Here is a 16428-nt window from a genome sequence, read left to right as displayed (position 1 = left end):
GTCACTGTGGAACATGCTGTTTTTAACACAGGAATGGCTTTATAATAATCTTCTAAAGTAACGGGTCAACATGAAAACAAAATAAAAGCCCTGAACAAAAGCACTGCATTTAAGATCACAAAACTAAACTGGGCTTTTTCATTTTGGGATGGAATGAGTGTGTCTGCTGCACGGACATTTCAGAAAACTGAAAGTGGGGAAGGCAACGCCCTCATTTCAAAGCGTGTAGAAATGTTAACCGATTAAAAAGATATACCCATATATTCCCATGTGGGTGTGTAAAAGAGACACATACCCTGAGTGTGCAGAAGAAGGCAAAGTAGAAAAACTCAGCTGCCTATTTTACTGCTAAACGCAAGACTAAGTGAAATTTGAGCTGCACAGACCTTCATTTTTACTTAAGGATTTTCATTTTCACTGTATATGCATATCGGTTCCAAATATCGCCCATCGGTTTCATTAACTATTAATAATCTGTATCGGCCTTGAATTATCAATCAAATTATTATCAAGATAACAAGGTTAAAAAAAAAAAAAAATGGACTGCTGTGTTTGAATCTTTGTAGACTTCTGCAACCAGCACAGATGATACGGCTAAGAGTTCCACATTTTTAAGTGAAGGATCCACCTTTGGTGTGTACTAGGAAGTGTGATTATTCCTACTGTAAAACTATTATATTGGAAATGCAAGCAGTGCAAGACGTGCTGCCTCAGCCAACCAGCATCCTGTCAGCCAAACTAAGATAGGTACCACTTAAAACCTCTCTATTGCTTGTTTTGTATTTTTGCTATTAAGAAGTAACTTGTAGACCTATCAAATATTGCATCTTCTCTACTATTCTGAGACATTTTATATATATATATAAATAACTAATGGCTTACAATGTTCTAAATAATGTAAAATGTCATATATTGTCAAACACCCAATACATGTAACAATAAGAAAGAATGAGGTCATAGAAATGTAAGCATACAGTAAGAGACGACAGTGGTCATTACAAAAAAATAGGTTATTTCTCAAATTTACACTGAAGATTAAAAACCTTCACAATAGTGAGAGTTCAGTTCACTCAGCTCTGACAGATCTAAATCAAACTTGGCGAAAGAAGCCTGTCCAACACAAAATACTTACAAAATAAAAGTATAGTTAACAAATGATTTGCTCTTTCAACTGACATGTTTAAATAGCTAAACTGGAAACAGCTATGCTATCCTTGCTAGCTAGAGCTCTGACTGAACTGAAAATAGTGCATAATGTCGTGTTGGAGAGATCCAAATGAAACAGATTCCAGTGTTTAAAAAACACTGATGCGTCACATATCTCAGTCCTCAAATGTCTGTCCTACACTATATCTTAGCAAGCTCCAGAAAGAGTCACTAAAACAAGATGATGAACACTAAAACTCTACTAGAACTAAAATGCCATGTAGCTTCCTCAAGTCTGAGCGACAGAGACGGCTTTCACAATGACAAAGAAAAGGAGAAAGAAAATTAGTTTGGCATTAAAGTGCACATAATCATTGAGGGACTTATTGCTCACTGGCACGTGACTTCAATCAGAGCTTCCTGAAGTATTTTAGAAGTCAGTCACTCTGATCCACTCCAAATAGCATCCATAACCTATTCACAAACTCCTTGAAAAAAGGAGGAAACAGAATGGTTTGTGTTAAATAGCTGATTAATAAAAAACAAGAGTAGAAGAACATAAAACCTTGACAGAACCTCCTCAACTAAACCACATTTCTAACAGATTTGTTTAAGACAACAAGATAAGCGGATGCTGGACTAACCAGCGACACACTGCATAATGTCCAACACTTTGGGAATGTAAAAAAGCAAAAAAAAAGAAGCAACAAAATGAATATCTTCGCTCTTTAAGAAACATTTAGAAAAACATTTTCTCCAGTGTAATCACAACTACCTGTCTTATTAAACAACAGAAGATGGTTTTAATTTGTAGCTCTCATGTTTAGGTAGCAAAGTTAGGGTTAGGGTTCTCCAGTGTGGCCACAATGACATAATGGGCCCTATTTTAATGATCTAAGTGCACGGCGTGAAGCGTGAAGAACGCAGGGCGTGTACGAATCCACTTTTGCAAGTTTAACGGTCGAAAAAAGGATCCGTGCGCCAGGTGCACGGTTCAAAAGGGTTGTACTTGCGTAACATGCAGAGTGTCATCCCCTATATCCATTTAAAAGCCAGGCGCGTTTGTACAATGGCACATTTCTATTATGATGGAGGATTTGCTGAGCAGGAAGGAGAGATTTTCAGGAGAAGAAACTGATCTGCTCGTGCATGAAGTGAAAGCACGCGAGCAGATCATATATGGCACGAGCACTATGCCACCAAAACTCTACGAGGTGAAGCAGGCGTTAAAATAATGAAATGCTGCGTTATTGACTTCAGACCAGGTTTTTGTTGGTCAATGGCGCCATCACTTTCCGCTGCCTCGAGATTACAATATGCCCAGAATGCACCTGAACTCACCTCCCTGTAAGACCAGCACGCCCATGGGCGCACAGATGGGCGCAGGTGCATTTGCTATTTAAACGACGCGGGTGCTGGACGGGGATTTGACAACTGCGTCGGTCTTAAGCTAGCAAAGACACTTATGTCGGGCTTTGCGCTCTGAAATGAGTTTGCCAATATGCAGATGATGTGATGGTAATTGTGTGTAACCTATTACTGACCGAGACTTTGTAAAACTATGGAAACAAAACCACACCAAAACCCCAGCAAGTCCCTTAACGTCCAGCCGTTAAAGGTTACCGTAATTTCTCATACAAAATCAAATAATGGCCAGTGTGAACAAAAAAAAGGCTGGGGAAAATACAACAATGGCTCTACATGGTAAAGTAAGTATAATAATAATGCACATTTATACAGAGCTAATTCCCCTCTGCTGCTCTAAACAATGTCAAGCTGCCATCAATGAAACGCAAAACTTTCTGTAGACGTTTTCACATTAAAAGCCCATCAATAAGTGGAAGGCTGGATTACTTTAAATGTAATGTGTTATTCTGCAGGACGTTGAGATTCATTGATGGTAGAGTAACAGCAGTCAGCAAAAATGGTCAAGGAAAAGGACTGGAAGTAATATTCAGGCCATTGTTGAATGACAACATTATTTCTGTTAGAAAGGAGAAGCAGATCGGTGAGCGTGACAGAACTGTTGGATCGCTGATGGAATTGGTGCTGTGGAAATGTATCTAGACGACAGGTAAACAGGGAAGTTTTGAGTTTGCATTAATTGTGAAACGGGAATTTAGGAACAAAGGCCTGGACCTCTCTGCGATTGAGGTAATAAAGGCCAGAGCCGATATTTGTAAATTTACGGTAGACTCACAAAAAAGGGGTTGAATAGTACAATTACACACTGAACATACAGATATATTAAAACGACTTTGTCTCGAGACAAACATGTTATTTACTTCAACCAACCTTGTCTGTTAAAGTGTTAAAACCATATTGGAATGTTTATGGAACCTGAGTTACACCAGCATGCATCTCCTCAGTGTAAAACACAGCCAATCAGATTCACTCACACATGGGTCCTTCACCACCAAACCAGCTGGAAGAGCCACTTCATTCAGACTACATCTATTTATCTTTTGATTGTGACAGGTTGAGCAGTATGTGATAGACAGGTGACCTCCCCCTTTTCATAATCACGTTTCAATGAACCAGTTTTACTTTTTCATAAACCAAAAATTCAGTCAATCAGTCTTGAATCCAGATTTCAGGGGACAAAATAGAAATTCCTTGGAACTCATCTCAACTCTTATTTTAAGTTTCCAAAAACTGATTGGCCTAGATGGGTGGTATTTAGGCATCTCTCCCACTCATACATACATAAATACGTTGGCATACATTCAGTAAAACCATTTCCAAATGGAAGATTTATTTTTTCCACATGGGGTGACTGTTGGAGTTACCGCAGGATGATTAAGGTGATCTTCATATTTTTCCGGAAACAAAAGTAAAGTTTCCCACTCAGCTTCAAGGCTGAACAGTCATTCCAGCGCTGCTCGATGCAGTCTGAACTCAGCACTTTTTTTATTTTTATTATGGAGCATTTGATATTTTCGGAATATTTTCACGCCACCTCCCACTTTGGTCCGTCTCATATTTACAACCACGGTTATAAATAATCACTAGTCTATTTTACGCGTATGTTGCGGTTTCTTCCCAGGGTCTCAAAAAGATTCACGTTCAAGTGTTGTGTGAACACACAATAGGCATTCCACTCCATTTCACTTCTACAAAGTGCATGTTTCTGTGTGTGTTTCTAAAGCATGTAAGGTGCAGGTAGGCAGCTCTGTGATGATTTGAAGGGGCAAGCTGAAGAGTGAGGGAGTCAAGCCACTGACTGATTGGCGTTACCAAATGTTTGTCAGCATAGTCTGTTCGCCAAGCGGTCAGGAAGAAGGTTCACAAGGCCTAAAAAGTCGCTGAAAGGAGAAAAGGAGGACACTTTTCAATCCTTTCTTTTCTCTTATTGGGGAAAAAAAAGGGGGCTTTAGGTTCATTTTGAAGTCTAAATTACAAGTTGACGCGAGATCTTTTAAGGTGTGGTGTAGGCGGAGACTAATAGCTAAAAGGTGAGGGGGAAAAAAAACCTTTTGGTCCTCATTAGCAGTGGGCTCGAAGTCGGCTTCTCCCTGTGTGGGAGCGGCGTGGCACCGAGAGGGAGCGGGGACACTTCCTGTCAGGGCGATCGGCTTGCATTCCGTTTAGCTGCGTTGTTCATGCTAGGCTGAGGCTTTTAGGAAAGAGCCCAAGCAACGGCTGAGGAGTGGGTTTAGTTAAATAGTCCACCTGTGGGTGGCTGTGGATGACAGGGAGGGAAGTTTTTCACCCACTGCTTGGGTAAGGTAGAGTTTAAGTGATACGCCTACCCCTGATTATTATTGAAGGTAGGAGTAGGAGTTTGATGGCCATGTTGCTGGGTTGTTTCTTCAAGAGGTGAAAGCTCCTCCCTTGAAATAGTTCTGAACCCGTGCAGCGGCTCATGCATCGGAGAAAGGATTACGTAGGCATGAGTTTTAAAAACCCTTCCTTGGCTGAGAGTTCAACGCCCGACTCGCTGGGTGATTCCTTGATTAGGAGGTGGAGGTTCCTCCTTTGAATAAATTCTGGACCCAGGCGAGGGGCGTGGCCTGATGTCAGGAGTCATCATCGGTGTCCTCTATCAAAACCTTGGTGTCACGGGTCTTGGACCTGAAATAAGAAAAAGAGTGTTTACAGTATTGACTCACACTATGTATCGTTACAGAACAGGTTAGCATGCTGTTGCTAATGAGACTCACTGTGAGGCCAGTCGCGGCCTGCGTAGACTCATGCTGTAGCTCCTCTTCCAGCTCTTCTTGCCCTGCCGGTTCCGGACTCCGTCCTCCTGGTCCATCATCTGCTCCAGCAGTGTCTGGTCGTCAGCATTGAGCGGAGCCACACTGATGTCCCTGACGGCCCTGAACTCACCACAGTTATTCAGGTGTTCGTTCTCCAATCGAAAGAAGTTCCACACAAAACGTCTGCGAGGAAGAAACATCGACTGTCAGTGGCCAGTTTTACTCATATGCTGTACTTCACATATTAAAGATTCTAACAATAGTGAATGACAATGGTCAACACCCTCTTCATCACATACTGTATCAGCAGTCATAGAAAAGATAAAGAAAGATTGTGTGTACCTAAAGACCTCCATTGGGGCCAGTACAGTCGCCAGTATGTCAGAGATGTTGTGCCACCCAGGGACTGTGCTGAGGGACAGCGTTAAAGTCCATGAAAAGCGCAACAGCACATCTTCCACTATGGCACTGTAGTAATAGGCCTGGAGGGAGAGACGGAGAACACGACAGTTATGAGTATATTCTCAGGGACTCATTTTGAAAGGATCAAACCACTGGATCAGCCATTCTCCTCCAACACAGGTTCCTCCCTGTGTGGAGAAATACCTTATGTGGGTAGACTATCTCCTCTCTCAGAAAGGTATTCTCTCCTGCGTTGCGGTCAAACAGGCCCCAGTCCATCTTCAGATCCCAGATCAGTGTGTAACACGAGCTGACCACTAAACAGCCGATATACAAGTAGAGGAAGATCTGGGTGTCAGCGTGCTTTGCAGCTGAGGAGGGAGAGGGAGAGAGGGAGGGAGGGAGGGAGGGAGAGAGAGAGAGAGAGAGAGAGAGAGAGAGAAGGTGAGCATCAGATCAGTAGATTTAAAAATGGAAACGTGTTTTCTAATAACCCAGACACCTCTATTTTTCCCTTTGAGGAGAGAAGCAAAATACTGCATGTGCACGACCGTGATGAATTATTTAATCAAATCTTCAGGAACAGCTGCTCTATACTAAATATACAATGGCCTGGAAAATATCCTTTTTCTTTAAGGCAATAACTAGGGCTGTCAAGATGGATGCGTTAATAATGAGTTCACGCAAATTCCTTTTGAGGCCACTCATTTTTTTAACGTGTGATTAACGCAAGGCACGTTTTGTGATTTCGCTCCTTAGTTTGGGAAATCATGAAGCCTCAGCAGTTAACGTTGCGGACAGTGTTGCCAACTTGGCAACTTTCTCGCTAGATTTGGCGACTTTTCAGACCCTCTTAGCGACTTATAGACATATTCAAATATATTTCTATTGTAATTCATTCCCATGCATTGCGCGCCATTTTTCAAGGTGTGTATGACATGACTGATCATTTATAAAGACAACAGAGAAACAGGGATGCAATAAAAACCGTAAGACAGGAGCAGAGCAGAAAACAGGGAGACCTTTTACTAAGTTATGGAAAAATATAAAAAAGGTCTGTCTCTAATAAAGGTCAGTTTCCTATAAAAACCTGGTGCGATCTGTGCATGAAATACAACAAAGATGTGTAGTGTATTTGAGTCTCCATTCTACCTTTATGTGTGCTGTATAGGGCAGCAAAGGTGACAACAAAGAAGGAAGTGGAGTATTTCCCAGCGTTAACCAGGTGAGGGAAGGCCCGTTTGGAGTCACGGTAACGTCGCAGACACTGGACGAATCGGAACCAAGCAGGAAGACACTGGATCACCGCACGGACCCCATAGGAGTAGGAATTACACACGTCACCTGCAGAGAGCGGCATGCAGATACAGAGTGGTCATGACGAGGTGTGGGTCCATCGCCATTGGATCAGGGTCTTTACAGCCTTCAATTGTTCAGTCTCACCTTTACTGCTGATGAGTCCATCGTGTTTTTTCCAGTCCAGTTCAAAACTGTAGAAGCAGATCATGTACTCCAGATCCATCAGAACCACACCCAGAGAGTTCAACTGGTCCGCCAGCCAGAAGTCTGCAAAGCCAACCCGATGAAACGGAGCGGTCACCACTCGAAACTGTGAAAGAAAGGGCCAGAGAGGACCGTGTCAGAGCTATTAGCAGTGTCGCTGCAGAATCCTGACCTGAAGCGATCATTAGTATGTTCTCACAAAGTGGACTACATCCATTTCTTTTTTGCGTTTGCGCTTTATTTCGGGTGTTGCGATGGACTAAACTGGCATCTGAACCTTTCTCAATGATGACCAAAATAGATTTCTTAAATCACACTTTTTTTAGTTCTGCATATCGGTAGGGCCTGAAGACCTGCTGTCACACTATTGAAACATTTTATTTTAATTTATTTACCTTGTATAATCTTTTACTGGGCCCTTATTGCCTTTCTTGACTCAAAGAGCCTGCACAAGAATTCCGATACGTGCCTGGACTGTTTGGTGTATGTACAAATGGCAAATAAAAAAATCTTGAATCTTGAAATCCGGTGTGTGGCTAGCAGAGCAGCCCCCCCCTCCCCACAGCGTTTCAGCGCCAGGCAGTGAGGAGTCAGAAATAATAATATGTAACACTGCATATAATACAAATATATTTTACCAATTTTAAATCCTAGATCATCTGCTCTTTTCACGTTTTTTTCTTAAAAACAATTTAGGTTATTGCGATTTCTTGTTTGTGCAGTGATTTAAATAAAGAAAAAAACATGTACTTGCACCTTTATTGTATATACATATATAGATATATTTATATACTTAATTTAATGCAGCTGTTTTTTGGGTACACCGAAATTATGTGCTGGGGGGGCGACCTCTAGCTCGCCCAGTAGAGTGTGCGCCCCATGTAGGCTGAGTCCTTTGAAGTGGCCCGGGATTGGGTCCGACCGGCGGCCCTTTGCTGCATGTCGTCCCTTCTCTCTCTCCCCACTTTCTTGTCTATCCACTGTCACTATCTAATAAAGTGAAAAGCCCAAAGATAATCTTTAAATGATGTGCTGGTGCACCTAAATGAAAAAAATGTAGACGCACCAGTGCAACCTATGGGAAAAAGTAAGTCTGGAGCTCTATTTCTATCGTTGTTGCTCAGCCAAAACACTCAGAACTTAGATGCAAAATAGAGCAACTTTTTTCCTAGAAATGCCAAATAGTAGATATTTCAAACGGTCAAACACTTCAAACATCTTTGTCAACTACAATGAAGATAATTTACTGCATCAAATATACTGTGCGGTCGCACAAAAGATGAACGGTGGTGACAGAAACAAACGGGACGACTGTGTGGTTTGTAACCGAGTGACGCTACCAAGAGTTTGAGCAGCCAGAAGCGGGACTTGTAGTAGCAGGTCTTGAAGGGGTTGATGAGGAAGAGGAGGAAGAGGCCGTAGAGAGCCAGAGGGTTAGCCTGCATTGGTACCAGGATGCTACCACTGAAGAGACAGCACAGCAGGCTGACGCACCACAGCACCCCCAACAGACCTGCAATCTGCACACACACACACACACACACACACACACACACACACACACACAAATTCAGTCACAACATCCATCAGCATGGAGAAATGTCTGAAATCCATAAAGACAAATATTGAGCAAATCCACAAATCCAGCATATTGACTCATGTAGAGAACAAGTGATTGCCATGCTCCTGGTTACATTATAAGTTATTATATCCATCTCATTTTGATAGACAGAATGTTTGCATGTGTGTGCTTAGACCTCAAACAGATGTTGATGTGACAGGTTGTTTCTGGGGTTGAGTTCAAATATGAGTACATGGTTAACCCCCGCCTGCCTCCAGCCGTAGGTGTTGATGCCTGGAAGATAGAAAAACAGGACTGATATTGACTTCACGTTGTTTGCGCTCTTACTTTGAACGGGAAACCATTCAAACGTTGGTGGTAGGGAAACATGAGCGTGTGTGTGTACGTGCAGTATAAATTGATAACTGAAACTGTAATTTATGTAACATTACCATTGCAGTTAGTATACGTTTTTCATGTATTATTGGGATACAACAAGGCTTGTTTTCCTTTCTCCCTTCCATGTCCTGAACTGAATGTACGGAAACCTGAGTCCCAAACTTGGCATCGTATTGTATGTGTGTGTGTGTGTGTACCTAACAGGAAGAGGAATTCTATTAACAGGAAGCCTCCTCTGTAGATCCTGACCATAGGCCAAACATCAACTTCTCCTGTCACCACAGCCCCTAGTGACAGGTAGAGGGAAAAATGGAAAAGGTGTGCAAAACCAGAGAAGGAGAGTGAGAACACTTACACAAGATCATTCAGTAACAACTTAACATGATACGACATGATTTTGCCCAGTCTTGTACTGCTATATTGATAATGATTGTGCTGTTGCCAACTGGAGAGGATAGTTTGACTTTTATTTATTTGCACAAATCAAACAAAGTAACAGGCAGAGAGAGAGAAAAAAAAGCTTAATTATTCCTTCATTCTTCTGAAGTATTGTAAAACAGTATCCACAATGCAAAAGACATAAATAGGTTATGACCCTGAAACTACAGTGTGTTCCGTTGTGATCGATGCAAGTGCTGTATATTTTCTGGCCTGGACACTGTGACAGTTATTTTTCCAGGAAGTAAAACTGTGTCATACCTTCAAATCTAAAAATATTCTATGCTCTTACATATACAATTTATGTAACAATTGTTGAATCGCATGAATTGTATGTGTGCGTGTGTATGTACTGTATGTATGGGTTACCTGTAATGACCACAGTGACTATTAAGACGAGGAATACGCCACAGTAAAGCCCGACTCTAAAGGTGGTCCAAGCAGGAGCAGGCTGTAGGCAGACAGACAGACAGACAGACAGACACAGTCAACCCCCTCAGAGCATGACAATAGAGTTGGTTCATAAATCACAAGACAAGTTTGTTTGGACATTTTTAGGCCTTTATTTTGACAGAACAGATGAAGACATGAAAGGGGAGAGAGAGGGGGAAAGACATGCAGCAAAGGGCTGCAGGTCAGAGTCGAACCCCTGGCCGCTGCTTCGAGGAGGAAACCTCTACATACGTGCGCCCGCTCTACCAACTGAGCTAACCCGGCCACAATCACAAGAAAAGTTAAATAGGGCATCTGGCCACGCACTTTGTTGACATCTGTTACCAAAGGAAACTTTCTGTGGGTGAAAGTTTGACTTTGTGCAATAAAAGGACAACAGGAGCGCGTGTGTGTGTGTGTGTGTGTGTGTGTGTGTGTGTGTGTGTGTGTGTGTGTTAAGGATAGACCGATTATCGGGTCGTTTTTTGGCAATTTGCAAATGATCTGTATCAGCGTTTTATTTGCCTGATAACCGATAAAGCTAATGAATTAAAAAGTGGTCTACTTTGGCGCGGCTAAAGCTCTGTCTGTCCCTCTGCTTCGGTTTCACTCACCAATGAGTCTGACTCAATGTCCCGCCCACAACACTATCTGACTCTCTGTTACTGGGTGTTATGTTGAAAGTTTCTCATTTATTAAATAACTGATAAAAGCATTTAAACTAAGTTTTGTGTTGGAGTTTGTAACATTCCAAAATCTAAAAGATCATCATTTTCACTGTATATGCATATCGGTACCAAATATCGGTTATTGGTTTCATTAACTACTAATAATTGGTATCGGCCTTGAAATAGTATCGGTCGATCCCTAGCGTGTGTGTGTGTGTGTGTGTGTGTGTGTGTGTGTGTGTCTGACCTGTGCAGCTCCCAGGGGAGGAACCCTCAGCCTCTTCATGGCCCTCTGCCTGTCGCCACCTTCCAGCTCTGTTGTGACCAACGCCTGAGAGACACAGAGAGAGAATTTGTGGGGTTTGCTCTCTTTCTAACTGCTATTATATTGATAATGTTCATAATAATAATAATAATAATAATAATAATAATAATAATAATAATGAGTTTACTTATAGACCACCTTTACGGTACATCTTCTCTCGTTTGGTTGGTATTAGGGCTGCACAATATATATATTTTTTAAATCGTCTTGCAATATCAGCTAGCCAAATGCAGCCCCAGTTGCCATGTCAGAGGTGCTACTCAATCAGCAGTGATGTGTACAAATCCTGCCGTATTCAAAAGGCAGCGTGCTAACACAACACACCCCCGTTTCCATTGAAATAAACGCTTTGCTATGTTGTCTCGGGGCTGAACATGGCCCAAGTTAAATCACTGTCTGAATTTCAGCACGTTTACATGAATATCTACACGTGTGTGTGCACCTCGGTCTCAGAGATGAGCTGTGTGATTTTCTTGCATGTGTAAAATGGAGCCACTTCAACATGGACCACCCTCCAGTCAGCCCCCCTCGACGTCTCCAAAATCTTATCATGCTTCTTCAGGATCTTCCTGAAACCTGTGAAGTTCAGGTTCTACAGAGACAGAGACACAGAGAGAGACAGAGACACACAGAGAGAGAGAGAGAGAGAAAGAGAGAGAGAGAGAGAGAGAGAGAGAGATGTTTAATGAAAGAAGAGTCAAACCTGTCAAAACTAACTAGTTAACCACTGCTCATGAAAGATGTGAAACTAGAAGTTACCTAAACATGACAAAAGGCTGAAATAATGATAATATACATATAATAGTGGCTTATTCTACACATATAATCAGGGTTCAAAATGAACTTTTTCGTCCACCAGCCAAATGGCTAGTGAATGGTCAAACTCTACTAACCATTCCAAAGATTACCTATGTTTTCTTTCGGCTGGTAAGTGAAGCAAATCTACCAGCTCCTTCATTTAATCATTACCACACCCTCTTAAGGATTCATTTTTTTACAATTAACAATTCATTTTGTTACTATTTTTAGGGTGCGTTTTTCACATCTTGCCAGGGACAACAAATGTATATGAGCCTTTTAGGCTAAGTTTCATTTCCAGCTTTTGTTTCTTTTGCACGATCAGCATTGCCCCCCGTCAAATAAACTAATACAATCTTTATAGGGAGACTGGGAAATTGTCTGTTGGGTGAATGTGTCTGCGGGTTGAGATGTAGTTTGAGCGTGTGAACAGCACCTGATAGTTCTGCAGCAGTATGAGGCTGAGGTAGAACTCGGAGAAGGCCAGCTGCAGGTCCTTTATGTTTCTGTGTTTGCATCGCTCCTGCTGCGACAGGGCGAACACCGTCTTCCTCTTCCGCAGGCCCCGCCCGTTAGCCCAGCTCTCCCTCTGGGCGTCCAATGAGGACTGCAGCTCGTTCTGCAGCGTGGCGAATCGCCGCTGAGCCTCAGCCAGCTTTTCTGAATCGGGAGGAGAACGAAAGAGATTTAAAGATAGAAAGCCTCTGTAGGATAATGAGCACAACAGACTGTCACAGCTGTATCTGAATGAGTGATTTCTAGCTCTTACAGTAGGTATATGACTGTGTGTGTGTACAGAGTAGTAAATCATTACCAGAGTAGAAGGTGTTGATCTTGGCCAGTTCTTTTTCACATGTCTGGAAGAACTTCTCCTCAAACTTGGCATAGTACCTCTTAACCGTATCCTCGTCTGTGACTGCGGGGAGATGACAGTTGTCAGATTAGTGAGCATTCCAGAACAGAGTGGAGACGCAGCACTAATTAGTAGGGGTGGGGGATGTATCGCGATTTATTTATTTTATTAAATCAATTATTTCCCCCAGAATCGATCATTTTTTATTTCTTTACCAATGATTGACCTAAATATTTTCTGTTCATACGGTACCGCCGACGGCCACGACATCATATCCGTTTCCAGCAAAACAGAAAATCCATGTGATGTACTTCTTTACAAATGACAAATGTCAGACTGACTGACATGTGATGTGCATGCTGTTTAGAAAACAATTCGTTTTTAGAAAGGTCTCAAGATATCTTGTCTCTAGAAGTGTATTATTTGTTAAAGAAGGAAAAGAAAATGGCAATACTCAGTACTATCGAATCGCAGTACTTCTAGAATCGCGATAAATGAAAATCGCAATACAAATCCAATCGGCACCCATGTATAGTGAAAGAATCAAATTGGGACAAAAGCATATGGTCCCAGCCCTACTACTGAAACCACTTTATTGGACCTGAATGTAGATGGAAAATAAACACGAGGGCAGAAAGGGGAAGGTGAGGAGAGGACAGCAAAGGCAGAACAAGGATAAGTGGGGATGGAGGATCGAGTGTGAGAATGTAAATCTCCATCATGTTTCTGTGCAGCAAACCCCCGTACTGTCCTGCTCTGGCCAGCAGGTGGAGCAGTGAGACAGCAGCAGGGCATCCAGCTCTGACAATGAGTTCCAAAAGCTGGATTCTCTTGTTTTCTATGAACACTTTAATTTTTTAACCCTTCAACACTTTTGACGTATATAATGCATATGAATTACAACTGTCATGCCGTTTGCATACTTCCTTTTCATAAATCATTTTATCCAACACTAATACAGTGTAGGTGTCTCCTTGACTAAGGCAACATGAATACAGTGTGAAGATGCTGATACATGAAAATGTCATCTTCATTCCATTTTGAAAATATTGTCTTTGAACTGTGTAACAACAACGACCGTGTACGTTTACTGCATGTCACACTGTGCAAGGTCTAATAACATTTATGGCAAACTATGTCAGACTGTATGGCAGTTTGAAATGATCATCAGATTGCGCGGTGAATTGTATTGCTACAATGTTGCTACATCAGCTGGATCATCCATCTGCAATGAATTTCTATGATTCTCTCACACATCTTATGGCTTAGCCACACTGTCCCAAGCTCAGCAGTCATCAATTAAGACCATCGAGTGTCTTTATAACCGAGCCTTGAAAGTCCTGGACAAGAAGAGAATAAGGTAGCGCCACTGCCAAATTCTAAGCAAACATAAGATTTTAAGTTTTGCTAATTTTATCTCCCTGCATTTTGTTACATTGGCCTAAATAACACTGCTCCCCCACCCCTTCGCAAAACAATAACAAGACAGCAAAGTGGTACCAGATCCACCACCCGAGCAGCGTTGATAACGTAACGTTAAAATAATTGTAGTATCCCTTTCCGTAGAACATCATTTGCCCAAACTGCCTTTTCAGTAAAAGAGGCACAATTATTTAACTCTCTGCCAGACCACTTGAAATGTATCCCAACATTAGCCACCTTAAAAAAAAAAAACTGTCTGTATACTTTATTTCCTTTTTCATTTCATTCCATTTTATTTCATCTCTCTCTTATTTTTGAATAATGTTAATCTGTATTTTTATTTTTTTAACCAAAAGCCCTACTAGGGATAAGTGTCGTGAATTAGCTTCCGCTAAAAACACTATGATACATACCGGTACATCAGATGACTGTTTAAGCTTATCTATGTTTTTTTTGTATCTGTCCCTACCTAAATAAACTTTAATAACGCTCTCGTACTTTGAAAAAACAGCAAAACAATAAACAAGCCTGGGCCATAGTTTTCTTTTTTCGTTTCATATCATTTTGTTTTGTGTTTTTGTTGTTGTTCTGAAACAAAATGTCGCCCCCATGGATGTATATAATAAGAACTGGATACAGCACCCGAGGCGGAGTTGCTCAGTGGCGCATGGAGCCATCATGGAGCCATCATGGAGCCATCATGGAGCCATCATGGAGCCAAAAAATTACCTGGATGATCGGGACTGCTTCTGCACTGTGCAGCCCATACAGCAGGCGCACTAGAGACCTCCGGCTACTTCTAGTTAAAGGTGCCGCTAATTTTGAATGGGGATTAAATGGTTTTAAAATCGTGCAGCTCTTCAAAACTTTCGAAATGTTATCGGACCAAATGGATCACATTTTTTATAGGAAAAAGTAAATCATTACACAGGAGATAATGCACAAGAAAATGTATCCACTGATTTATTAAATGTGACGTGATTGCTTCACGTCTGTAATAACGGCAGGACAGCTGCGTGACAAGTGAAGATAACGTCAGTAGGCTTATGCGTTTTTTTGTTTTTTTAATCAGATAATGACAACATATATCAGATAAAATCTTCTGTGAAATCAGTTAGACTAAACAGACAAAATTATAAATTGTGGTGAGACTAGATTAACTGAAATGTTCAATATAATAATATAATGATTTGGGGGCGCCAGGCAAACAGCGTATTGCTTTACTTTTCACCCGTTCTCTAACTGGGAAAGTATTCAAAATGTTTTTTTTCCGCACGGTAAAAGTCCTGCATTCAAATGTTTACTTCTAGTGAAAAGAGAGGCATTATATCAGCATAATGTACTTAAAGTTACTTCATGTCTGTTCAAGGTGGAGCTTTCAACTTGGATGTAATGCTGGATAGTTAATATGAATAAAATGCCTCATAATTTAATTGTGATATTTTTTGTATTTTGTAAACTCTGAATCTGCAACGTAACCAGTAACATTTCATATGCATATTAAGTGCTTTGGGGGCCTTCTGAGAGTTATTTTGGGGTACAATGGTTCTGAAGAAAGCTGCAAGCAGCGATACAGGATGCCAAGCAAGCGGCCCATTGTGAACGGGCGTGTTTTGAACAGGAACTGCAATAGTAAGACAAATTAGACAGATAAGCCAAACAAAGTTTAGAAAAACAATCTTTTGAAAATTGCACGGGATCAAGTTTCCCATCAAAGTTTAGGACTGTTTTACAAGTGACGTGACAGCCTCTGTTTTGTCCTCTTTAAGTTGTTTTGGGGAATTATGTTGATAATCAATGTTATATTTACTTGTATCCCAAATACCATGCTAAAAAAGTTGAACTCCTTTTACCAGAACAGAGTCCTGTAATTTCCATCAAAAATGGTCACAGAGAACCTGCGTGTCCAACCGCTAACTTGTACCCACTGTCACGTCAACAACCCAACAACAGACCGGGCAGGTGGTTTTGAGTCAGACTTTGCAGACTCAGTGATTCACTGTGTTTCAGACTGGCTGCTTTTAGACAAGACACCAAATTAACTAAATTGGAGTGTCCCAACCACTACCTCCCCCCCCCTCTCTCTCTCTCACCAGTGCACAACCACACAAATAGCCACAGTCAGACTACAGTAATCTCCTTATCCTTTTTTGGCCTTATTCTGCTCTTTTCTCTGTGTCCTGGCTCATGTCATCATGATTATAATAATTATTATCATCATGACATGTCTGTCTGTCGGTAATAGGCTACACTTTCCATTTGACAATTGATGTTTTTTA

The 16428-nt window shown here is 41.4% G+C and overlaps 1 protein-coding gene across 2 annotated transcripts in view; it reads right to left on the bottom strand.

Moving 5' to 3' along the window:
• The window catches only part of LOC144527088 (xenotropic and polytropic retrovirus receptor 1 homolog), a 48025-nt gene that overhangs the window by 6595 nt on the left and 25002 nt on the right, over positions 1-16428 (bottom strand). Inside the window, exons 3-16 of one of the 2 annotated variants that reach the window (XR_013502791.1) lie at positions 12689-12790; positions 12311-12534; positions 11519-11668; positions 10999-11082; positions 10021-10102; positions 9411-9500; positions 9011-9108; positions 8594-8773; positions 7194-7359; positions 6903-7094; positions 5955-6121; positions 5691-5830; positions 5310-5531; positions 4620-5220 (exon numbers count right to left, since the gene is read on the bottom strand). Coding sequence is in view for 1 of the 2 variants with exons in the window: in XM_078264958.1 (XP_078121084.1) it covers positions 5166-5220; positions 5310-5531; positions 5691-5830; positions 5955-6121; positions 6903-7094; positions 7194-7359; positions 8594-8773; positions 9011-9108; positions 9411-9500; positions 10021-10102; positions 10999-11082; positions 11519-11668; positions 12311-12534; positions 12689-12790 (1952 nt within the window). In the remaining variant the exon portion in view is untranslated. Of the gene's footprint in view, positions 1-991; positions 5221-5309; positions 5532-5690; positions 5831-5954; positions 6122-6902; positions 7095-7193; positions 7360-8593; positions 8774-9010; positions 9109-9410; positions 9501-10020; positions 10103-10998; positions 11083-11518; positions 11669-12310; positions 12535-12688; positions 12791-16428 lie in introns of those variants that run through there. The other variant, XM_078264958.1, reaches the window with a different exon arrangement.

Source organism: Sander vitreus, chromosome 12 (assembly GCF_031162955.1).
Source record: "Sander vitreus isolate 19-12246 chromosome 12, sanVit1, whole genome shotgun sequence".
NCBI lineage: Eukaryota > Metazoa > Chordata > Actinopteri > Perciformes > Percidae > Sander > Sander vitreus.
The sequence above is the reverse complement of the archived record's forward strand: the minus strand, read 5'-3'. Positions and strand labels throughout refer to the sequence as shown.